Source organism: Anticarsia gemmatalis, chromosome 22 (assembly GCF_050436995.1).
Source record: "Anticarsia gemmatalis isolate Benzon Research Colony breed Stoneville strain chromosome 22, ilAntGemm2 primary, whole genome shotgun sequence".
Taxonomy (NCBI): domain Eukaryota; kingdom Metazoa; phylum Arthropoda; class Insecta; order Lepidoptera; family Erebidae; genus Anticarsia; species Anticarsia gemmatalis.
The window spans coordinates 631,691-658,352 of NC_134766.1; the positions used below are offsets into that span (position 1 = coordinate 631,691).

The 26,662-nt window shown below is 35.6% G+C and overlaps 3 protein-coding genes across 3 annotated transcripts in view; 1 reads left to right on the forward strand and 2 right to left on the reverse strand.

Annotated features, from left to right (window-relative positions):
* The first annotated feature begins 33 nt into the window (after positions 1-33).
* Positions 34-4,600, forward strand: LOC142982663 (nucleolar protein 9). The gene is made up of 7 exons (XM_076129284.1): positions 34-305; positions 413-1,277; positions 1,604-1,757; positions 2,623-2,751; positions 3,180-3,347; positions 3,784-3,939; positions 4,339-4,600. The coding sequence occupies exons 1-7, from the start codon at positions 107-109 to the stop codon at positions 4,570-4,572; spliced, it is 1,905 nt and encodes a 634-aa protein (XP_075985399.1). The 5' UTR covers positions 34-106; the 3' UTR covers positions 4,573-4,600.
* Positions 4,601-5,642: 1,042 nt separating this feature from the next.
* LOC142982664 (uncharacterized) lies at positions 5,643-8,101 on the reverse strand. Its single transcript, XM_076129285.1, has 3 exons — positions 7,979-8,101; positions 6,467-6,605; positions 5,643-5,854 (listed from the first exon to the last, which is right to left on the reverse strand). Exons 1-3 carry the CDS (start codon positions 7,988-7,990, stop codon positions 5,709-5,711), a joined length of 297 nt encoding a protein of 98 aa, XP_075985400.1. The 5' UTR covers positions 7,991-8,101; the 3' UTR covers positions 5,643-5,708.
* Positions 8,102-19,058: 10,957 nt separating this feature from the next.
* nvy (CBFA2/RUNX1 partner transcriptional co-repressor nervy) overlaps positions 19,059-26,662 on the reverse strand; it is a 65,942-nt gene continuing 58,338 nt past the window's right edge. The window contains exons 7-12 of the mRNA XM_076129286.1: positions 22,922-23,115; positions 22,309-22,491; positions 21,763-21,887; positions 21,242-21,412; positions 20,713-20,820; positions 19,059-20,363 (exon numbers count right to left, since the gene is read on the reverse strand). Coding sequence (XP_075985401.1) covers positions 20,094-20,363; positions 20,713-20,820; positions 21,242-21,412; positions 21,763-21,887; positions 22,309-22,491; positions 22,922-23,115 — 1,051 coding nt within the window. The 3' untranslated portion in view covers positions 19,059-20,093. The remainder of the gene's footprint in view (positions 20,364-20,712; positions 20,821-21,241; positions 21,413-21,762; positions 21,888-22,308; positions 22,492-22,921; positions 23,116-26,662) is intronic.

The window sequence follows — 26,662 nt, forward strand, 5'->3', positions numbered from 1 at the left end:
ACAAAAGTCAAATCCACATGAGTTTGACTTTGACATTTACATAACCTCTTTAGCCACCTGCGTACGCATTGTTTTGAAACAAATAAACACATTTATTACATACAAAATGAGTGAAGAACACGCAGATACTAATCCTAACAAGAAGAGATCAAGGAAGAAACGTAAGAACTTCCTTTCAAATGCGAAGAAATATGCGAAAAAGGGTCAAATGGGCCGCGGAACAAAGATTCCAGAGGAATTGTATCAATACTTCGTTGGTATCTTAGATGTGATGAAACAGGGCATTGAGAATGAGGAAGAAAGACGTAAGTCACTCTTTACTCCACCTTTGAAATCTATTTTATTAGTAATATCAGTGATTTTGTTAGTTTACTGATCAAAAGTTGCTAAAAAATGTTTTCGTAATTTCCAGATGCCCTAGTCAACAATGTGTTAGAGCGTACTAAAGAAGAGGAGCTCAACGTTATAGGGAATCAGCTTGGCTGTCGAGTTATAGAACTGCTCCTACCATTCGCATCCCCCGAGGACTTAGAACGGTTCATAGAAGTACTCTCACCAGAGATTCGTAGACTATGTTCAGACAACTTTACCAGTCACGTGGTTGAGACGCTACTGAGAGTTTCTTGTGAAAGAGCCACAGCACATTTACAAACTGGAGAAGATAATACTTCAGATTCTGAAGAAGCACCGAAGAAAAAACCTAAATTGGAAGCGAAAACTGAATCAAAATATGAAGAAAAACATATTAAGAGATGTCACGAATTCACTATAACAATGTCAAAATATACACTAAACAATTTAGAAGAATTTGTTTGGGACAAATACGCAAATCATATTTTACGAAGTGCAGTAAAATGTCTGAGCGGTATCACATTAATGCCTGGAGAGAAGCCTAAAGTCAACATCTTCAAGACCACAGTTGACGATGGGAAAGGAATACCACCGCATTTGACTAAAATGACATACAAAAACGTCCCAGATGAATTCAAGGAGCTGGTTAAAGAATTTGTAAACAGAATATCTGCATGGCCTCAGTTCAAAGACTTACCGTATCAGAACAGTACGTCAGGGCTTCTACAAGTGATGTTATATGCTATAAAAAATGTTGATAAGAATATGACAAAGGATGTGATTCGTAAGTTGTTGGATGAGAGCTTTGCGCCCGAGGACTGGGTGGGGAACGGTGATGATGATAAGAAGGACGTGAAGGATGCTGACGCTGAACAGGTGTCAAGTAGTAATTTGCCACCGGTGTTTGAATCTGAACCTGCTGTCAGGTGAAATATTTATGAATTTATTAACTAAAGCATTTTACCAAATAATCTGTACTGTACGAGAGTATAGAAAATGTTGCAAGACCTTGTTGATTTTCATTTTAATATATTAATTAATTTGTACACTTGCCATTTTGCTTGCATAGTAAAGTCTGAAAGTTTTTTTAAATACCTCTATATAGAATGTAAAGTCCTTGCCAGGCACTTTGTGGACTGAAAATTTAAATCCTGTCTTATTTAAAAAAAGACACATATCTCAGGAATGGAGCAGTTTTAATGTATTTGAAATGCTTGTTCTGAATTAATCTGGACCTATTCTCTGCTTCCAGGCTCTTAGAAGCAGCATTATTTGTATCAAAGAAGAAGACATACACTCAGATCTATGCGCGGTGCTTCATCAACCGCCTGGGACAGCTCGCTACTATGCCCATGTTGAACTACACTGTACAGAGACTGGTGGACAACTGTGATGTTAAGGAAGAGGTAAGAACTTATTTATTTTAAATTATTATGGTTAGTAGTCAACCTTTTGGCAAAATTTTTTAAGCTATCTAAATGCCTTTGACTTGATAACTACTTTGATTTACATTTAACCTGCTCTATTGAGCATGAAGCTGTTCTCTAATCAAATTCCAATCTATGTCTGAATGAATGATTAATCCCTAACAGTAGTGGATGCTTCCCGATCTTTCTCCTCCACAAACCTCACACTCACTCAGGTCTTTTCCAAGTGTCAGTATAGCATTAATTTATTTATTTATAGCCTCTTTTCGGGCATGACAGTATTTTCTTAATTTTCATATATTGTTTCTTTGTTCCACTTCTGCGTGTCCGTTTGCCAGGTGGCAAAGGCCTCCTCCAATCTTCTCCATTCTGGCCTTTCTATAGCCACTCTACCCCACGTTGTCCCCGCTACTTGTCTTATATCGTCGTCCCACCTTTTTTGTGGTCTACCTCTCTTTCTCTTTCCATAGCAGCATAGCATTAATACTCATGCATTATTAACTATAGTTGTACAAAGCAGAAGTTTTAAAATTCATGGCTTTGACTATATTAAATAAATAAATAAATATTATTGGACAACTCACACACGGTCATTTGATTCCAAACTAAGCAGAGCTTGTACTATGGTAACCAAATAACTGATAAACATACTTATATACTTCTAAATACATACTTATATAGATACATTAACATCCAGGCTCAGAACAGATACTCGTGCTCATCACACAAAAATTTGTCCCGGGTAGGATTCGAACCCACCACACGCGTCGCTACGGTTGTTGCGAATTAGTGTTAATGACACAATTTAAAGTTAAATAACTGATTGGTTGTTGATTTATTGCAGTTTGAGCCGATGTTCGTGGAGTTATCAGACAAGATGCCAGCACTGTTAGCGTGCGGGAACACCGGCGTGCTGGTCGCGCTCGCTAAGGCGTGCCTCAGGCTCAAGGCGAAGCAGACGCAGTATATGACTGTAATTATAATATATCTTATACCTCTCATTACCACTTTACTAAGCTTACATAGCAAATACTACTGTGACTGCACATATATGCTCGTTGGATTGACGATGTCTATTTTATAATCTTGTAAAGCATTTCATGGATATCATGTAAAAATTATTAACTTTGATGGATTATATGAAATTTAATTTCCTAGTCCTTCTTTGGATTCAGTAGTACTCATAACACAAAAAAGTAGCTATCAGATGTTATTATCATTTATCTTAGAAAATGTATTTTGTAAAAATACTTGTATATCTTATTACTGGGTTTATGTGGTGTTATAAAAAACTCTCAGTAGTATTCTACGACCACCTATCTTTGGTCTCTGCTTGCCCCTATGGGGGAAAGGCGTGATATTATGTATGTAGTATTATAAGTATCGTATTTAATCTTTCAGAGTCTAGAATCAGCTCTCAAATGTTCTGAGGCGGACAAACAGAAGTACTTCTCAGTGTTGTGCCTGCGCCTGCTGCCGCTGGACCGCGTGGACCTCACGGCGCTGGACAAGGAGTACTTCATCAATGTACACGGATCTGTTATATTACAGTGCATACTGGACTTTCAGGTGAGTTCAATTACTTTTACACACGGTTCATTTACTATTTCAGGGCTTTAGGGATTGATTTTGGAAAAAGGCTAATTGTATTCAAAATAGGTTCATCGGTATTGAGGTGAAAGCCTTTCGCATTTATAATACAATAAAAATTATCCATCTGATAGGTTAGATTTGCCTTTGAAATTATAATAATATTTAATGTCAATCATCAAACCAGGTAATATGTATTATTATCTCATATTATTATGTTAAATGGTTCCAGTGGTTGTTTCTGTTATGAATATAAAAGGTAAGAATATTGAAAATAGTATAATTTTCTGACTTTTATTACACAACCCAAGTTTACCAATTATGGAAAATAGCGCCAGGGCATTTAGGTACATGATTTTATAGATTCAGGTAAAACTGTGCATTTGACTTCATCTATTTATTTATTTCTTCCCAGCGTCCAGCGAAGGCCGTGACAGGTCTTCTAGAACTAACGACAGAACAGCTTCTCGTGATCCTGTGTGACGCGAAGGGCTGCCACGTGGCCGACGCGCTGTGCAAGGGACAATGTGTGGGACAGAAGGCACGAGACAAACTTATATGGAGACTTAAGGTATAAACAAAATTTAATTTTTATTGACTAAATCTATATAAATAAAAATGAATCACTGATATGTATATACGCACATAACCTATTAACAACTAAGCGAAATTGGATAACACCTTTTTAGTACATTTGTAACGGAGTCAACGGGATAATATTGTACTTTACCCGGACGAAGTCAGGCCAGTTCGCTAGTTTATTATATAATAAAAATGTCGCGATTCATCTGCTATTCGACATTCCGTTTTTATTTACTAGATGGCGTTAGGTGTCTTATGTTTAACACTTTTAACAGTCAGATTCCTTTATTACCACATTAAAAAAAAACTTCTTGATATTTAGCTTACTCACCTTAAAAACATATATATTAATACTTACGTTAAGTCTATATGTAATTTTCTCTTCCAGGGCTACTACCAACAACTAGCGCTCTCCCAATACGGTTCCCGAGCCTTCGAGCAGGTGTTCGCCGTGGCCACCATGGAACAGAAGCTCAAGATAATGACCGAACTGTCGGACAAGAGCAACCTTCTCAACAGCACCAACTACGGCAGACTCATCGCGACTAAACTAGATGTCGCCACTTACAAACTGTCGCAGAAAAAGTGGGAGGAAACTTGGAAGAAGAAAGATAATAAATAGTTGCTTTATATAATATGGAGTTTTATTATTACAAAACCTTTAAAAGTAAGCGGCAAACGATCGGTATGTTATGTAATAGATAATAGAATACGGAAATTAACGTGAACACGCATTTGATTTTGAAATCCCTGACGTTGTTCGCGTTTATGCCCGTATAATATTAGGCCGGGGAGAAAGTCTTTTCACATTATAGTATGTATGAACTTGTAATAAAATCTTTTCTCTACACAAAAAAGCTCGATATTTGCGTACCTCACGAGCTCATTTGTGATTCTTGAAGCCAATGAGATTTTATTACAAGTTCATACATACTATAATGCGAAAAGACTTTTCCCCGACCTAACACATTGTGCCATTTATAAAGTTAATTTACGACAATACTACTCTCAAAACTTGCTATAGCCGAAGTTGGTCGAACACTGCATCATGCTATATTATATTTTTCCTATAATTTCGAAGAATTTCACAAAACTACAGTTAAAATGACTCACTTAATTACTATTAAGTGTTTAATATTTGCAGTTCATTAGTTGTCCAACGTTAAATATTAGTTTTCCAACTAATAGCATTATGTTAATGAAGGTAATTAGTCTCACTACTCATTACTACGTATTTACTAAGCTTGTGCATTATTTATTCAGCTTTTAAAATGATTCATTGTTTTAGGAGTTAGAACTAAGTAAATTGAGGTTTTAGTCGCTTGCAGAATATGAAATACGTAAGTAAGAAGGAAGTCACACAAATAGGTTATTACTGAATTACAAAAACATTAAAATATAGCTTTCAAACTTTCGCGTTGAATGTTTATAAAGTAGTAGATTACGGGAATTTACGTGAACACACATTTTACCTTAAAATGCCTGACGTTTCGGCGCAGGTTACACTCTCCGTGGTCACAAAATAGTCCAAACTGTACCTAGCTTCGTAGTGTAAGAAAATTCGGAAAGAAATTCTGGAGTTTTTAGCAGGATTAAACAATATCTTTGCCGGTATAAAATAGTTGTTATTACACTCATTACGATTAAAAAAGGACTCAAATCTTAAAATTAGGGGATTTCAAGAGCCAAAAATTTATATATTTAGGTTTTCTTACTTATTTATTACTTACATCTAACTTAACAGTACAAAAACATAACTTATAATATAGGATACTGACATTCACCGTTGCAGTTCTTAGGTTCGACTCCCGGGGGGAGCTTGCACACTTTCTTGCCGCACATGTACTCGCCTTTTTTCAAAGATGGCGCTGTCGTCGTCGGCCGGAAGTTGAACAACGGATGCACTGTACAAAGTTATTAAAATCTTATCAAATCTGTATACATAGGTAGGTAGGTAGGTAGGTTATATTTTTAAAAGAAGGAGAGACTAGTTCTGTAGTTCAAAAGAAGTGCTTTCGACTGTAAATCACGAGGTACCGAGTTCTATTTCCAGTTCGGACAAATTATTTAAAATATTTCCCTTGATAAATAACTATATGCTACGTTTTTAGCGACTACGTTTCTAGACAAATAGAAATTTAAGATTATAATAATTTATATCGGAATATTTATCAATAACGTAACCCGAAGTGTAGCAACTATTATTATACTTATTGCTAGGTGCCCGGTATAATATTATCCCTCTTATTCACAAAAATATATGAAGTTATGAAAGGCATAAAGTGTTTTGTTTCTTTCACTCCTTAGCGAAATGAAATAGAGAAAACATATTTTAGTATTTATTAAACTAAAATAGGTTTATAGTGTGTTTATGAATAAGAGGGTATGACTATAGGCTATTCCCTATTACCGTATAAATGGCGTATAGAACCATGTAAATAGCAAAACAAAGGTGTATTTCATTCACTACTGCCTACACCTTCATGCATAACTGGCGTGATATACTTAATTGTTACCTTTAACTCCTCCCTGCGGTGCCCTCTTTGGTCTGTACCCATAGATATCAATCTTAGGTCTATTGATCAACTTCCGGTCTGTCCTGTTCTCTATGGCCGACGTCAGGCATATTACCGCCAAAATAGCGAGGAATAACAACTGAAATTGAAAAAGATAACGTAATTAATAATATGATAAAGATATTTTAAAGTTTAAAACTTATCTTGAGATATGATTTGTTTAGCTTATTGTTTTAAAGAGAAAAAAAAAAACTAAAATCGTACGATAACCGAATCAAACTTGTAGGTCAAACCTGGTCACCTAGTATCTGTCAATCAAAATAACTGTCCCACTAGCTCATCATCTGATTTAACTAACACCATTCTGTTAATATTGTATTAATTTCTCAGTAAGTAATAGTGATAGGTTCCTAGTAGAGAATGAAAAATGATAATTCTTAGTACAAAACAATACCTGCTTAAAATTTCGAGTTATTGCCCTAATAAAATTGCAGAAGTTTGCGGTTATAGTCATACCTACCTAAAAGCCTAAACAATAACGATTTTTTTATTATTCTAAGTAGGTACCTAGGTAGGTACATTGTGCAGACAAATAACAGACTCTTCGAACTGGACATTCTGTCAATGAACTTGTACATAACATTTGCATAAATAAGAATGTGGTTTGCAATGAATCAGAATCTAAATTTCCTTGAATTTAAGCCAAACTGTACAAAATAAATACTCATAGTACATAAAATAAATGCACATACCGATATATAGGTATTTCGATATATATAGGTATTAAATACATTTGTAGGAATATTATTATTTATCACAACTTTAACTTACTAATGCCACAAAAATGAATAAAATGGGGAAACTATATGCTTGCTTACCCGCGACTGTCCGCACTGGACAATTTCTTCAAATATCTATTATATAATCTACTTATGTGTTAACCCAGATTAAAAATACTATCAGTGTGCTAAATGCCATCAATCAAGACCCATTCGATAGTTTTTGCGTGATAGACAGGATATTCACTTTTCGCGCTTTTCGCTTCGCGCATTCTTAATATTAGAATTTTGACATAACATTTTTTTTCATAAACAACACTATGGAGAATATGGTACAGGTTTTACTATCACGATTACTTAATAATAATTCAAATCCCCGTCCCACACGCTGCATTTATCTTAATAGTCTACAGTAATAAACAAACTCGTTTAGGCACATACACATCCACAAATTACGTATTTCAAATGTCTATTAACTTGTACTTTTATCCGATCTATCACAATCTAAAAACGAGCATTGAATTAAAAAATATCGTAATGTTTTTAATACGAACATTCGAAAAGGTCACGGTATTCAAATTACGTCCTCCACTTTCGCAATTTATACGTGATTCTACTATAATTAAACACCTACGTATCAATTTTAAACATAATTAATCAACAACAAGAAAAAAACAATACTAAAAAATTTACAGTAGGCGTAGAAATAAATCAATTAATTTATAAAACTTACCGCGAATTTCATTTTTGTTTATGGCACTAAGACGTGTGTTCACAACAAGGCTGATTGGCACACTGGTCTGTGCGTTATTTATTTACAAAATAAAATCACTGCCACAGATTATGTAGGTAAATTGAGAATCGCATTTGTGGTTTTAAATGAGGAAAATTAATAATTAATAATAATTTGTGCTAAATGGTGTTGGTAATTAACGAATTATTCATTGGCAAATTCTAGATTTCAACCACAATAATCGGAATTATCCGCTTCTAAGTAATTTAGAATTTTAGGTCATCAATCAGTACCTGGGTATTTCTATTCAGAAATGTCGATTTAATATACTAATCAGGGCTCAGTTTCGCGGCTCATAGAAAAGTGTGGAACCTTTTCGATAGTTAAAGTGAAGGAAAGTGCGCGTGTGAAATTACCTATCCTATAGAGAAAGTGATAGTATAAAAAAAACTCATATAATTCCAGCTGTGAAGCTAACCAGTATTGATTCCGAAGTAGTGAAACCAGCCAGAAATATCTTTAGGTAAGTTAATCAATTAATTACCAATTATTAAAGATTATCGTAATAAGAGTTCCAGAGGCCAAAGGATTTTGTAAAAAATCAATATAGCATATAATAAACTATCTGTGTAATCAAAATCCGATTCAGAAGTGTTTGCACGAAAGTGTGATAAACACATAAATATAATCTAGGTAGGTAGGTATATCGATATTAGCAAACTTTTGCATTTGTAATTTACGTAGTAGGTACCTACACAGCACTTATGTCCTTTCGGTGGTATGCCTAGTCTACATACAAACAATGATTGTTTGAGCGTGGAGTGTGAGTCAGAGTCACTGAGACCTATTCAGATATGACCTGTGACTCACGGCACATGGACAAGCATGCCGTCTCGAACACGACACAATACGCCTGACCCAAGATTACCAATACATAATATAATATTTAATATAACAACTAGATAAATATATCTATCTATACTTACATAGATTACTTAATGTAACAGCTAGATGTCAAGCACGGTATATGTTCAACGTTTCATCCCCAGTTACAGCCACTTAAGGGTTGGTTTTTGGTAAAAATAAAAGCCTATTTTTAACTTAGGTTCTTCAACTATCTCCTTGCTGAATTTGATCAAAATCCATTCAGTAGTTTTTGCGTAAATAAATCATACATAAATCCCCACAAAATTTAGCGTTTACACACCTTTATGTAGCAACATAGGGCTTTATCAATTACTTATTTTATGGTAAAACGTATTTTTAACAAAGTGACGCACACCACAAGGGTCATTTCTGACTCACTTCCTCCATCGTTACTTAAGAACAATGAACGAGTAGGGAAGTAACCTTTCTTAAATAAACATGACATTGCGACCGCAAAATTGTCCACTATTTATCATTTACATTGCGTGTTATACTGGAATAAACAGTAGCTAAGTTTTCACTGTTGAGGTAATGTAATTTTTACAATCAGAAAGAGTACATACGAAAACCATTTATTAATTGCCTCCTGACCGAAATTAGGCTATGATGGTCGGTTTTATTCAAAGCTGCGCACGACTTTATAACAATGTCCAAGTGTGTGCACAATATCATAGAAAACGAAATGTGTTAGTACAATACACATGTCCGTACACTCCATTTTCCTTAATTCTCGACGGCTACATCAACACGATCAGTGAGAGGTCAGACGTAGTACCCGCAACTTACGCTGAGGCAAGGAGAGCAACAACCTTATGTTCTTAATTCCGGCTTAATATTTCATTAAGCATATCTTGACAGTTTATCTCTATAGTTCAAGAATACATTTTTACACATCATCACATCATACAGGACCGCCGGCTATGTTATTTACTACTACGCACCTGACCTTTTTGAATGCCAATGATACCTTCGAACGCATATCTTGCTAAAGCAATATTTTTACCGGGGGGTCAGCGGGCTTGCTTAAGAGACAAGTTTACTTTTTAGTACCAGAAGACTTTTTTTGGTTTTTGGAAGGAATGATTATGATTATGAATGGTCCTTGAAATTGTGCTTGGATTTCAACAAGTCCACGATCTGGAAAATATTAAGATACGCTGTTCTAGGGCATTCCCACCCGGTATTTCCATTCGACCCATTAGTTAAATTTCTCTTTAAATTAACCTTTTACCATTTCTGTTCACTATCAATTCTGTTAAATTGTATGCGTAATTGCATTTGATGCCCTGATTCAAATCCAGGTAATGACAACGGAAAACCACATCAGTGCGATTAAGAGAATTATTCATTTTTCGGTACGTCTACGTGACCTGTAATTATGTGTTTTACCTGGAATACCTACTTTGACGTAATTTTACATTATACAATTTATAAATTATCCTACTATAATATTTACAATAAACTGTCTTAACACCTTTTCTTGTTTGAAGTATAATAATGAGTCGTAATTATGTTTTTTTTAAGCTATGTGTAAAAATACTGGAATGTCAAGAGAAAAAAAAATCTATGCTAAATTTGTTGTAAGTTTCTTCACGATGTTTTCCTTCACCGTTAGAGCAAGTGATAATTCTATTAGGTCGGGGAAGTCTTTTCGCATTATAGTATGTATGAACTTGTAATAAAATCTTTTCTCTACACAAAAAAGCTCGTTATTTGGGAACCTCACGAGCTCACTGAAAGAAACCTAATTTACTACTAACTACTAAGTTTACTCATTTGTGATTCTTGAAGCCAAAGAGATTATTACAAGTTCATACATACTATAATGCGAAAATACTTTTTCCCCGACCTAATATTAATTACTAGCTGACCCGCGCAACTTCGCTTGCGTCACATAAGAGAGAATGGGTCAAAATTTTACCCGTTTTTGTAACATTTTTCACTGGTACTCTGCTCCTATTGGTCGTAGCGTGATGATATATAGCCTAAAGCCTTTCTCGATAAATGGACTATCCAACACTGAAAGAATTTTTCAAATCGGACCAGAAGATCCTGAGATTAGCGCGTTCAAACAAACAACCTCTTCAGCTTTATAATATTAAGTATAGATTAGTATATTAGTATAGATACCAGTGGCGAAGGCTCCATACAACTCGATTCCTACCGGCTTCCCTTTCTGGACAGACTTAATATTAGTGTTAAATTAATTGTTTACTTTTGCCTAATAATACACAATTAATTAATAATCAACAATATTTAAAGCGAAATCTTTAACTAGAATCAATAATCTAATCGGAACAGTACGAAAACGCCTACCCTTCAAAAGTTACGCTCCGCTAAAAACGCAACGTGAAGTAATAATAATGAAATAAACCGTAGGCGCTGATCGGGAATCGCGTACAATAAAAACTATGGCGGCGATGTCGCTTACGACCTTTTGGATCGCGCTTTACACCGCGCTGCATAGTGGCGAGCAAGCCGGAGGAAGAGCGGGTTGCCTCGCGCTACAGCGCTCGCGCCGCCGCGCCGCGGCGGACGCATGATCTTACGCATGTTTCTGTCGCGGCGCGAGCCGCGTGCAAGAGCGAGATGGCGAAATATAAGTATGAGTCGAACATTGTTCACCAGTTTGACATTAGGTTATGTTTGTTTACTGTTTTTTCGCGCGCTCTATAACAAATTAGAATATTTGTGTTTATTACAACATTATTCCTTATTAAATGTTTGTGCATAACTGTGAACGTATCAGTGTATTAAAGAGTAATTGTTTTGCATGTTTCTATTCGAGTAAATTTTCATTTTGTCAGATTTATAGGTTAAACTCATTTCTATTAAAGTGTTCTGCGTTTATCCATAATGTGTTTGATATTTTATTGTTGATGAATACATTCTAAATTGCTTGTATAATATGTTATAAAACAACCAGTGCGAGACAATCATCAATCGTTCGATATACGTTATCTTAAATATGTGCTGTTGTGTTACCTACGTGTTACTACACTGAAGACAGAGTAACTTAATGCAAAACAAGCATGATTAGGTAGCATGGTAAGTACCTATGTATTATTAGACTGTAGAGACAGAAATAAGAGACTGTAGTCGAATGTAGATAATACTCTCATATTGTTATTAGGTAGGTATGCAGAATTTTACGTCGATATTCTTACGATGTACATAATATGTAGGTATTTTACCTAGACAATGACTAATAGCTCCGGCTTACCTTTTGTAAAAACTGACCCTTCGCCACTGATAGATACACACATAAATTGGAAAAGTCATTGGTGTGTCAGGTTCGAACCGTCGACTACTTATCTGGGTGGCAACTTATACCACTCGGCTAACACACTCCATAAACTCGATATATCTCGTTAAAGTTGATTGAACAAGCTCTCATACTAATCATCTGCGTATGACGTATTGACAAGCGCGCGATTTTTCCCGCGACGTGTGGTGATGGCCGATGATTAAATTCGCTCGTGAGTGGACCGCTTTGCGTCGAGGACTTTTCGGACCGAATGGACGGTACGATGGGGAACAGGGGGACTATGTTTTGGGATGAAATAGGATAAATTGTGGTGCTGTTATTTTGGTATTAATTAAATGGGTAGTTAACTAGTTATTTGACTCTTATATTTATGAGTAAATGTTTTTTAAACAGTTATTTTGTTTGAATTTTAAACACAACAGCAAAACGTCTTAAGATAATACTAATGGAATTTGTTTATAATTATGTTGGAATCACCGAATATGTCTGTAAAAATTTAAGAATAAGGAAAAAAAGACTGTGTCTTAATGAATAAGCTTTCAATCTACTAATTCATTTGTAACAACAACGTTTTGTACCTCTATTATGTCAATATTTTTTCAATATACACAATTTGCGGAACAGTTAAGACTGTTATAATAAATTTTTCATCATTACAACAAGCAATTTCTATAAGGCAAAATTTATCTCTATCGTGTTCCCATAACTCATGGTGTCCGCTATCCGCACGAGTGTTAGTGAGTGGTGGTCGAGCGTGGCTCCCGGTGACACGGCGTGACAGACGGACAGACAGACGCTCCTCGCTCCTCGCCGCTCCTCGACGCTTCATTACCGCGGTACTCTCATCTCCTGAGAGCACTGAACACAGCCTGCATCATCTGTTTATTGCATGAGGTTTTGAGTATGTTTTTTCGTTTAATAGTTTTTTGCGGATGATTGAGTTTTGGTGTTAATTAAATTGAAAATTTGTTGTGAAATATACTATCGGTTGATGTAATTTAAACTTTGATGTTAAAGATGTTTCTGTAAAGGGTTTAGTCACTTATTCTAGGGTGTAAGATAAATAAAGTTCTAAAATTCTAAGCCATTCCTTCCTTTGAAGGCGATCAGCGAAGCTAAACTTTGATTTAACTGTCTTGCGGTATAATATCAATGCTGAGAATTGAAATGCGTATCGCCATACTTTTTACTGTCGTATGATTATAGTTCATCATTATCAATGACAGGTTTAGTTTATAACTTTAACATTTTTCTACTGTACTATGCACAAAGCGAAACATCCAACTGCCCTTTCCAAAAAGAAATTAGCTTGCGGACTCATAAGTCTATATGTTATTGTAAAAGCCCGAGCAGTGGTAAATCCTAAGATTTTCCGGTATAACCTAAGATTTACCAACTCGCAATGGTAAAAGTCCGAACAATTCTTTTATTTCGAACTTTTACCTATATTCACTTCATGATGTCGAGATGTTGCCGGAGCCCCGCTTAGCGGGGCTCCTCCTTCTGGGTGGTTAAAAAAAATAACCACGAAGGCTTAGCCTTCTAACCTATCCTACCCATGTCGCTTTGCCCAAAACTCCTTCTTTATAACTATGTCACAGTATATAATTATACCGTGAAATAGTTATAAACATAGTTATGAAGGAGGATTTTTTTATGTATCGTAACATAGTATTTAAACTCCGGCTTGTTCGGACTTTTACCATTGAGAGTTGGTAAATCTTAGGTTTTACCGGGAAATCTTAGGATTTACCACAGTTCGGGCTTTTACAGTAACATATACACCACGAATGTCGTAAGTACAAAAAACACCCCATGATTCATTTACTTCTACCCAATTTACAATCTGCCAAAAACCTTCGCTAAAACAAACAATACTTAAAAAACGTTCTCAAAGCTGATTGGCCGCGGGCGCCGACGTTTCAAATTGAGAACGAAACCGCCACAACGATGTCAGCCGTCGTCACGGGCGGACGTCTACAACAAATTGCTTCTAGCCATTGCTTTGTATCAAAGATGCGTCAAATGTCATGGCCGTGATGTGCTTTGTAGTTCCACCAAAGAGTTGTCAGCTCTAAGATGTGACGTTCTTTGGCAAGCCTCAGGCTGGTTGAAATGTTACTTTGTGAGCTTGAAATTTAAGTAGGTTGATATTTCTTTGATAAGAAGCTGCTGAAATTCGCAAAATAATTTTGTCTTGAATAAAGTTTTACGTAAAATTCTATAGTATAAAATTGCTTGATAAAATGAACGTCTGTAAATATTTAGACGGGCCACTTAATTAAATACAATTTGATAATGAATTAAGCAAAAATATTTTTTTTTGTTGTAATTTTTACTGTTACCACGCATTCTATTTTAATTATTTTTATCATCTTAACAAAGTTTTTTAACCAAAGAATGCTGCAGCTTAATAATAATCAAATCAAAACGGAATTTAACCACCTTTTATAATCCCTACAAGATCTGCTTAAAATGAACATTATTGAACATTACACTGATTTAGGAGTCATAAAAGATTAATAGAAAACCTGTATAAAGTGCACAAATATATCATAATCATTATTTATTATAGTCCTATATAGTCATAGCACCTATTTCATGGCTCATAATAATGACCTATGTAACCTAGACTTTAACAACCGTCTATAAAACCTACCATTATAAATTGCTGTACCTATATTGATAGATCGTGTCACGACTGATCCAATAGCCACGTAAAATGATCGAGTACGCTATACTTAACTGTGACTTACTACTTTGTGTAACTATTACGAGTAATTTAAAGATATATAAACATAATATATCTTCTTGCAAAAAGATCATGTGCGTAGTGCTCGTAACCGGCGGTCATGTATAACTACATGTATGTGCACATGTATTCGAATGAAGGAAAGGAATTTTCTAAGGATCGTACCAAATGGCATTCTTTGGTCTGCCTACCCCTATGGGATGATTTTATGTATGTTTGTATGTCAGCTCCAAAAGTCGCTGAACATATTCAATCTTTCGAAACCCTATATTTGTAGTATTGCATATTATTCCATTAAGAAAACATCTGACGGTGATAGAAATGATTAATTCCAACTAATTCTACCTGATTTTGTTCATGTATTTAACATTCGGCAATAAAGAGGTTTTGAAAATATGAAGGTGTAAAGCGACTTATGGAGCTGACTGTATGGATGTATACAAAAATTTACAATTCGTGCTTATAGCAAAAATATTTGTCTCTTAAGAGATGATAAGTGAATGACGGACTGACTGATGGACAACGTACAGCCGAAACGACTGAGCGTATAAAGTTAAAATTAGGGATAAGGATTCCTTTGAAAGTGTAGAGAGGTAAGGCAGTACATATTTTGTATAGTTTTAAGGAAATAATTGAGATTCAAGATTTATTTTTGGCTGAATAATTTAAAGGATACGGCGTTTCTGAGTATCCGTCTTTTCCTAATATGGATGTAGTAAATTCCCGCAGTCGTTTCTTTATTGTGCTGTGTACCTATTGTATACAAAACTTAATTAAGAATAAAGTATTATATGTATACATGACGTTTCACAGTTTCTCTGAACAACCATAAAAACATGGTGTGATATTTACTTGTTCCTTGATTTAAATTTATACTAACATTATATAATTGAAGAGTTTGTTTGTTTGGTTGAACGTGCTAATCTCAGGAATTGCTAGTATAGAGCGAATTGAAAAAACAGTGCTGGATAGCCTATACATCGAGGAAGGCTATAGGCTATATAACATCACGCTACGACCAATAAGTAGGAGAAGAGTACCAGTAAAAAAGGTTACCAACACGGGGAAAATGATGACCCATTCTCTCTTATGTGACGCAAGCGAAGTTGCGCGGGTCAACTAGTAACATATATTTGTTATTGTAATTGCATTTAATAATTACTTTTTTACGTCGTATTCTGAGCTCATTTACAAGTTACGTAAATTCCGTTTAAATCAAGTTATTATTTCAATTGCATGTTTTATGTAAATGCACACATTCGTCATAGTTTATGCATAAATCATTGGTTTCTTATTATTCAGATATTATTATCCACACCTCAATCTTATGAGTTGTATAAAAATCGTGTTTGTGTCTGTAAAATGACGTGCCTGCTTGTATTGTACCGACTTTTGCTTCATAATAATGTCCTGAGTCCTCCTAGCCGATATACGACTACGGCGGTCAGTTTCATTGAAACTGGCCATCTGTGCAGGACTTTGTTTATAGTGTCCAAGTGTGTGCCCAATACACAGGTACACTCTCTATTCCATTACTCTCAAAGTCTGGTGGGACGGATAACCGACACGACCAGAGAGAGGTCAGGCGCAGGACCGACGGCTTTACGTGCTCTCCGAGGCACGGAGGTCTTCGACCTCAACTTCCCAACTCCGGGCAATATCTAAGAAATTCTTAACAGAAAATCTGAGAAATTACTTTTTTTTTGGCCCGACCCAGGATTCGAACCCGAGACCTCTCGCACGGGAACCGTATATACCTACTACCGACTGAGCCACAGAGGCAGTCATACATGAAACCACGACTCTTAAGCTTAAAGGCTTAGACAACGGTGTATGACGGTCTGTTTCATTGAAACTGGTCAACAGTGCAGGACTTCGTTTATAGTGTCCAAGTGTGTGAACTATACACATATTCTGTTCTTTATACCCCTCACGGCCCGGTTAGCCGGTAGCCCGGTTGGTCGGCTAAACCGTCACGTTCATTGACAGGTCAAGCGCAGGACAAAAACTTTAATATGTGCCCTACGGCACGGAGGTCTATGATCTCAACTTCCTTACTCCGGGCTATCTCTGAGATTTTTTTACAGAAAACTCAGAAAAACTATTTAGCCGACCGAGAGGTCGGGTCTCGAATCCGAGATTCCTTGCAAGTCGTTACCCATTAGGTACGTAACCCTAAAAAATACTAAATACTTTAGATAAAATGGCGGGTGGTTTATAAAACAAAGAAAACTAAAACATGTACCTACACATTCAGTTTCATTGTTTAATTCATTGTTCCTGGAATATGGAGTCAATGTGATTTTGAAGGTTATATTATATGTTTGTATATGAATCATGTAATAATGCGCTCATTTACTTATTTTAGTATATTATTCATTATTTCTTCACATTAAAACATATGTATGTTATTTTTAGTGCCTTTGTTAAGTTTCTTTAGTGTTGAACTGATTGCATTAAATATAAATTATGACTATAAGTTCTTAGTAATTTATACATACTTAATATACCTATGAGCTTACATTATAATAATGTTCTTTGGGAGACCTATTAGCAAGATTTTTATAACTAGAAAATATCCCATTTTAAAGTACTGGCATCAATAAATTGTCTAATTTTTATGGTTTGTATATTCAAATACTAGGAAAAATTAACTGTGCACGTGATTTCGTTCGTGGAAACAACGTACAATTCAGTAGCTTATGTTTGAAACCATCGTTTGTGTAAATATCGGAATATTGTTATAGCCTTTGCTTGACAATTTTCATTAAATTTCACCGCTATCGATTTAACAGTTTAGCAGCGTGACAGACAGACAGACCGGAAGACACTCATTTGTATTATTAGAAAGGGTAATATGAAGGTTGAAGGTTGAAGTAATATGAATTGTCGGAATTGAAAAGGGTAAAAAAAACACAGTAAAATATTTCTAACACTTTTTTATTTGATCATTACGACGCAAATACGCAATTATTTGTAATTAACTAAAATTATTGAACTAATACTTAAACATTATTAAATTCGAAATTTTATACACCGATTATTATGATTTATATTATTAATATTGCACATTATTACAAGAGGGAACATGTTAGTTTAATATTATTATAGTTAAATATTATATTGTTGTCAATAGAATTTCAAGAAACAAGGTTTTTCTACGAAAATTATTAGAATTTTCTTATTTTTTATAATTCAACTCCCGCACAAAGAATTGCTCTAGAGTCGTGGGGACTTTTCCAAACATCAAACACAAAGTACAATCAGACCCGAAAAAACTATTTGTTAATTGCACAAATAATTACTGCGTGTGGGAATCGAACACTCCCGACGCAATAGTAGTGGTACCTTAGCCACTGCACCAAGAGGCCATCAAATAAAGAACAGGGTTTCATATTATGAAAGAAAATACAAACTTCTATCTTTGTCCTGTGACAGATGACAATACGAACGACATAATAAAAGTTTGTAAGAATCGTACCACGTGGGATCCTTTGGTTTCTATCTACCATGAACAAGGCACGATTCTATGAATGTTTATATCTTTTACTTAGATAATAGTTTTTTTTTTGGGAAATAAAATCTAAGTTTCTTACTAATTTAAACTAATAAAAGATTATAATAATTGACGAATTCTATTGACAACATTATAACAAGTAGAGTGTGTCATAATAATTGTATTATTATTAATAAGGGGTGCTGTAGACTGTAATTATTATTATATAATGCATTTCTTACAAAGTTTAGCGGACAGAGATATTTATTACATTTATATAACGGGAAGTAGTGTTGGGAAATAATAATTATTATATTGGGGTGACACAATACCGATTATTAATTATTATTTATGATTATAGAGTACCAGACTATTGATTATAATAATACTATAACCATTATAAAATAATTATTATTCTCGATCGTATACTTAAGGTAACTTAGTTCAATATTATATTACATTTTAAAATATTCATTTAAATTACAATGGTCATAGTACTTTTTATATTATTATATTATATTAAAATTGTGTCTCACTGTTATTATAATAAGATATATTATTATTAAAATTTCGTTATACATTATGAAATAAATTATTTTTTACACAAAATAATAATCCTTTTTACAATAATAACATCACAACTCTCAGACATTTATAAATTATTTTTTATTAAATAAAATAATCCAAATAAAATATATTATTATGGCAGTATAATGTACAGAAATTATTATATTTTGTAATAAATATGGCACACATTGTATTTACAATAAATATAACGTGAAAAGAACATAATATATATAAAGTATATAAGAAATAATTACATCTATACATTGGCTTATAATTACTCTTTGGTATAAAATAAAAACGCTGTATTGACTGCTTCTCTTTGAAAACAGATGGTGAAAACTACGGGTTCTCACAAAATATGTGCAACTATATACATTTTGTTGAACATGAATATAATAACTATTATATAAAGTTCCATAACTTAAAAGTGTATAATAATATTATAATATTATACCCAGTCCAGCAATTTAGTAGAGAGCCTTAACATGCACGATTAATATAGATTATGTTTAATAATTAAGTAAGTATTTCTTAAATAAAGTAGCCTTATCAAACAGGCCACTGTCAGCTGCATAGTGCAAGTTAATGATCTTAATTGGAACCTTGCATACAAGGTCTCCACAAAGTTGTTAGACTATAGTTCAGACACTTCAAACGGGAGCATAAGAAAACATTTTATTAGGTCGGGGAAAAAGTCTTTTCGAATGATAGTATGTATGAACTTGTAATAAAATCTCTTTGGCTTCAAGAATCACAAATGAGTACACGGTTCATTAGGTTTCTTTCAGTGAGCTCATGAGGTACACAAACATCGAGCTTTTTTGTGTAGGGAAGATTGTATTACAAGTTCATACATACTATAATGCGAAAAGGCTTTTTCCCCGACCTAATACTTCAAGCCTTGATTTTTTACACAGTGTTACAAAATTACTGACTGTAATACAATTATGTACATAATAATATATATACATAATATCTATGAAAAGGTATTTATCTACAACTCAATCCAAAAAATTCTAGAAGCAGTCAATGATCCCACATTTCTTTACCTCCTAACTTTCCTGGGGAACCTGACAGCGTTCACAAAAGGCTCCTTGTTCAGGCGTCATTTCTTCCCAATGCCGATCAACCCTTGCGCTGAAGACAGAGTTGCTAGCGTCAACCGCTCACTACCTCGCTCTGGGTTGAGCAACCGTTCAGCTGAGTTCAGCGTGGTCAGAGATAGCCGGCTGTCTGGGAGCGTGGTTGGTGTGGGGTTGCTCGTGGTTGCCGTGATGGGGGTCGTGGAGCGCGTGAGGGGCTTAGGAAGGGATGGTTGGGTTGTTGGGGGGGAGGTACGGAGAGTTGTGGGCTTTTGGTCGCGGCCGCTGCACACCTGGGGAAAAAAGTGCTATTAATATTTTGGAAGTCGTAGCAACAATTAAAGTAGTCAATGTTTTATGAAGTTGTAAAGTCCTGTGTAACAGTTTTGTCTCTTTAGACTTCAATAAAGAAAAAAAAAAAGAAAATTTTTGTGTAATCACCAATCCGCTGACATAATAAGTAGTAAATGGAAACCTACATCTTTTTGAAGAATTAAATGCTATGATGCCAACTTTTTTACCATGTGATCCAATGCAATATGGAAGATCAGTTGGTGTCAAGATAGAGTATTATTGTTTTACCTGGTGGTGGTTCTATAGAGAACGTGGAAGATCAGTTTGTGTCAAGGGGTATTGTGTTACCTGGTGGTGGTTCTCCCAGTCCTTGTGCTGGCAGAAGGCGCCGCAGTAGCGCGCCGCGTTGCAGCCCGAGCACGTCTCCTGCGCCTTGCGCCCGCAGTTCCAGCAACACTGCAGGTTATAACACCATTACAAAACAGCCAAGGATGAAGAAGTAATTTAATGGCCTTGAACCGCATAATATCATTAAAAGTTTAATGGGATTGGAACTTAAGGGTAACTTTATATGTTTTATATTTGCGGATTGGTGATTGAAGGAAAGTTATGTTGCTGCTGCTCTGTTTATGGATGGGTAGTTTCTCTTGAATGAAATATACTATAACACTAATATCTGAAAGAAAGAAAGAAAACATTTGTCTTTCTTTCTTTCAGAGATCTTTTTTTGTGTTCAGTAGTCAAAAGATTGGTTATCGAAAATACTGGAAAAGCTGTCAAACATCCAACTTCGAAAGGTTTACCAAATAATAAAGTGAGGAGGAATAAAATAAGGGGAGACTTAAATGGGGTTATTAAATAGTTTTAAAGTACTCACGTTCTGCTGGCTTGTGGTGTTGGGGCTGAGCTCCCGGCCGGGCGGCGGCGGCGAGTGGCGGCGCTCCATCATGCGCTCGACCTTGCCGCGCTCGGCCGCCACCAGCTCCAGCGCCTTCGACTCCGCCGCGCCCACCGCGCGCTGCAGCTCCAGCAGAGCCTGACGCTTTACCTGCACCAATCAATCAATCATTGGCTTGAATACATCTATTGCAGATGATTAAGGCGGCATCAGGTAGAATTACCTGCACCAAGTAAGATAATAATCATGCCTATTTTGCTACTTGATTTTTTGGTTTGAAGAGCTCGATTTGCCAAATATTGGAAAGTGACAATAGACGGTAGACTGATGTGAGACTTAAGAGTACCTAGTAAGTTTATTTGAAAAAGAAAAACGTAAAAAACAGCGAATTAATAAAGTTTAACAATTGCTTCATCACGCCACGAGAAGAAAGTTATCATCATCAATTGTGGAATGTTGGATTTCGGTTATAAGTTTGCAGAATATTGTCATATTGGTACCTGGTTGACGGCGTCCTCGGCGCGGCGCCGCACGTCCGCGACGCGCTCCTCGGTCTGTCGCACGGCGGCCGCCATGATCTCGCTCGCCGCGCGCTTTATGTCGTTGCTCTCCGTCGGCTCCACACCTGACACACGACAATATCTTGAAGATTATCCTTTGGCATTGGGAGTGAACGTAAGTCCTAGTTAGTACTCCGTTTAACTAAAGCAATTTGTAGTGTTCTCTGACTTAATTGTCTTCCAACTGTTGACAGGAAGAAAGAATCCTCACCTCTCCAAAATTAACCAATTATTTTCCTATAAAAGATATTTTGGCTAGCTACGAAGGTATTCTTAGCAAACATTCGTATCGTAGCTATAACACGGAATTATTTTTCAATGCACGCTACATTTTCAAATTGATCAATTACCTTTTAAAAGCAGAGCGTGTGAGCACATAAGAACATTTTTAATTTTCTTTTTTTTTTTGGGACAGCTCTTGGTCTTTCCCGAACAAATAATATCATCAAAATACTTGTCCCTGTCAATAACCTGCCTGGTACATACCTCTCTGCTGCAGTATAGCGAGCGCTCGTTTAGTCTTCTCCACCATGCTGAGGATACAGTTGAGCATGGTGTTGATGTTCTTCCACTCATCGTCGCTCTTCAGCAGGCCGCCGGAGCTGCCGCCCAGCCGGGGCTCCGAGAACGATGCGTTCATTGAGGAGACGTCGCGGACTGTTATACCACCTACCAGAAATGGAGATTAAAGGACAATGTTCTTTTAGACAAATTACATGTAATTGTATAAACCAGTCGAAACTTTTAAAGTAACAACTAGTGTGTCTAGTCTATTACATAAGACCAAAGAGTTAACCGACTGTCATTTCAACAATCCTTTTTCAGGATAAACTTGACAGGATTATATATGTATTACCCTTTTTTTATTGATTCTGGAAACAAAGAATATGAATAGATCTCGGAGTGATATAAGAAATTTGCCATCAGTTTCCAAAGTCAGGATCTATCTCAGAACTTAGTAAGTCTTGTTGAACGAAGCTAAACTTTATTTTGATATACCCAAAAGGCCACAAGTCGTATTTCGAATTTGGTCTCTAAAACTCTTTCTTCGCTTCTTTATTCTCCAGGCTCAAAGACTCCAAAACAACATGATACTCACCATCCCTCCTCTCAAAGCCCCCCTCCTGATTGGCATGGTACTGATGATACGGGTGCGCATAGTCGAAGAGCGTGGCGTTGCTCGGCAGCGGGTAGATGAAGGGCGAGGGGTTGAGGAACAGGCTGGAGGGCGCGCGCTTCGGCTGAGGGGGGTACTCCTCGTGGGAGCCGTTCGTTTGAGGACCGTCGTAGAACCTGGGGAAGAATGGTATCCTAAAATGATTGGGCATGAAAAAACTAGTTTGTCATACATAATTCTTAGTAAGCAATAAATGATTGAGTGCCTCCGTGGCGCAGTGGTTTAGGTCGCCACGCCGCTACCATTGCGTCGAAGGGTCGTGGGTTCGATTCCGGGATAATGGAGAATGTTAACAAATTTGGATTATTAGCTTTCCATATTCTCTGTTAAAAATAAAAAATACTAGTGAAAGAATTACTTTGATACGTCAATTAGTTTCCGATTTATAAGTAAAACAAGTTGTAACCGCCGTTGTCGGTGTGACGTCATTGTACATCACGCTAAGTCTGGCTCAAATAGTCTTTTTTAATAATATTTACTATTATTACACTTTAAATGTAATAAGCAGACGAAAACACAACAAAATACTGCATAAGCTATTACATCTACGGCTGGAGACTTGATATTAAGCGGGACGCGGCCCGCGCGGCATGGTGTAGTATGACGTAGCGCTGTTAGCGGGACTCGATATTTTTTGAAACTTTGAATGCTTGTAAAATCAAAACTACTTGGTATTTTTGACTGAAACAAAAACTAGTTTGCATGTACATGTACAGGCTTTACTGAGTCAAAATTTCAAGCGATTTGGCATACCTAGTAACATTCTCCATTGTTTGTGTGATCCACAAATAACGGTTTCGGGTATGGTTGTACTTTGTGTTCGTTGTTTGTAAAAGTCCCCGCGACACAAGAGCATTTCTTAGTGCGGGAGCTGTCTTTTTATAAAAAAAAAAGAAACGATTTGTAATATATGAACAGCTGTCTTAAAACTGACACCGGTCTATCATAAGGATCAATCGTAAGCCCTGTGTTGGCTTGTGTAGTGGAATAGGGAGGTATAAAAATACACAGGCAGTAGTCCGCACTTCTGCATACTCGGTATTAGGTAGCAGGCTTACATCCCGTCTATTGTATACATGTACATGTACAAGTCTTTTCTGAAAGGATATTCAAAATGCTAAATAGCGTAGTCTTTTGTTATATTGCATTTGCATAATAGCTAGTGTTATGCCCTTTTTTTAAATTGAAGGTAGTTTTCGTTAATAGGTATAATTAAATTGTTTATGAGTAAAACATAGCTTAATATCGTTTAGCGGTAATTCACAAACATTGTTAGTCACCAACCAACCAATGGTGACTAATAAAGTCCTCCTTGTTTTAAAACATTCCCATTTCTATAAAATCGTTAACAAATAGGAACCAGACAAAATACATTAATTATAGAACAAAATGGAGCGTACATACAGTGAGTGGCGGTGGAAAACAATAGTATTGTGAACAGCGGCCCCTGGCGGCGATCAAGTGGAAAATAAAGACAATACTCAACTTTAAAACAACTACTGAACAAAGCATAATTCATTTGTTTTCAATTAAAGTATAGAGATATGGCCGGAGTGTAAGGATATAGAATTTTAGACATTATTTTAGAATTTGAAGGGGTTTCTAAACTTTTTATAGTCGTTAAGATAAGGGAAATTGAATTTTGATTTTCTCAAAATATTGATTTGATTGCTGAACTGTTGCCGGGTCGATTATGTGCTAAACTAAATGGCCGTTTAATCAATAGATAAGAATGTCTTTTGAATTCTATATGAGCACTTCATTCTTCTAAATAAGTTCAACTAATTGTCATCTGGTGTCCCGCCAAGTCGAGCATAAAATCGTACAGCCATACCGTCCTTTTTTCAAAGAAGTTCTTTCGGTTTTTGTCTACCAAAGCCTCGTTGTAAGTAAAACTGGATATCCTGGATTTTCAATAATCAAACGAGTATTGTATAAACATAGCGAAAACAAGTAAGTCCGAAAAGCCACAGATTTTTATAAATCATAGTTATGCATAAATCATTAAACTACTATTAAACAACCGCTCATAACTTGTACCACACTGATAGGACGGCAAACATAGGCAAACTAAGCGCGCAGTGCAATCGATGCGATAAATAATAATCGGAACAAGGGACCCACCACGCCCGCCGGATCAACCGATCGGGCGCAAAGAGTGAGCGGACGCGGGAGCGAGTTTAAAATACTAGTTTTATTTGACACTAAAATGCGTGCTATTGAGAAAAAACGTGAAGATATTAATACCTATATGTCAGTTTTTATTAATTTGTTATAGTCGAAGTAAGACTAGTTTTAAGAGCTTTTGTTGAGACCTAAAGTTTGGCCTACTTGTTGTCTTCCAAAAGAAATGGGAAAATTTAATAGCAATTTTCAAATTGCGGGACGTAAACCCAAGGCCTCGTTTTAAGCATACAAATTGCAACTGCTTACTACAGTCTACAAAAAATATAGCACTATACACTTTCTTATGATACACGTAGCTTATAAAAAACCTACATTGAAAATAACAATGTTTTCACAGCTTTGAACTAAAAATAGAAGTAAAGCTCCCGTTTTCTATGAGGTTAAAGAACCGTGACCTAATTCTAGCTGCGTCCGGCACTAGGTACACTAGGTACTAACACTACGTGTGCAAAGCCGTCACAATACAAGTAAAACGTTTGTTATTCGATAAAAACTGAGCTTTTTTTGCAATACAGCGGTACGTTTGAATATACTATAAAGGCTGGGGATTTAAATTTAATAGATTATGTATTAATCATAGGAATTTAGTTTAGTCCCTTTAATATGTATCTAAATTCTAAGATTAACTTCAATGAAAATACATTGTTTACATGACAATTTTCTATCAAACTCTGAAGACTAATACTCATCAGCCCTTTAATAAAATAGGAAATAAATATCTTTTATGCTTTTGATTCTGAATAGTACCTAAATCGTTCAAAACATAATATAAAAATATATTTATAATAATATATGCAATATTGGTATTGACGAAATTTTATATTCAACTTTTTGACTATGAACTTGTTCGTAATATACAAACCTACATACTTTTACTATTACTTATTCTATAGGCCTTAAAAATGGCTTAGTATTAAAGTGTAGGTATAATAAAATTGTACGTACTATCATACATATTAGTGGTTAAAGCTGTTTTATATAACAACAGTGGTTGGGTACACGTTATGACTCAACACTCCGCGCTCACAGCTCGGCGCACAATTTGTACCGCGCGTGTTGCGTTCCCACGATACACACACCATTCTATGCGATATAATACCATCCGGATTTTGAGAGATGCGTTTTATATTTTTTATATATTTTTTTAACACTCATTTTATATATAATTTATGTTAAAGTAGTATATGACTTGTAGAGAATGGATTTGTAGCATTTAATCGAAGTAATTTTACAAATCCATTCTTTAGTTTTGTTTTGAAAACGTAAACAAACACAGTCACTTTTATATAAATATTTAAACTGTAATACTCCGTTGAATTTATTCTATCGCGGGGGTTTAATTCCTGTACAATACAACATTTACGAAAATCATTTTAATTTACAAATTATTTATTATAGCTAAACTTAACTTAGCTTCTTTTGAAACTTCCGTTCCAAATGCTATACAAGACTTCTCCAAATTGCACCAAACGTTTC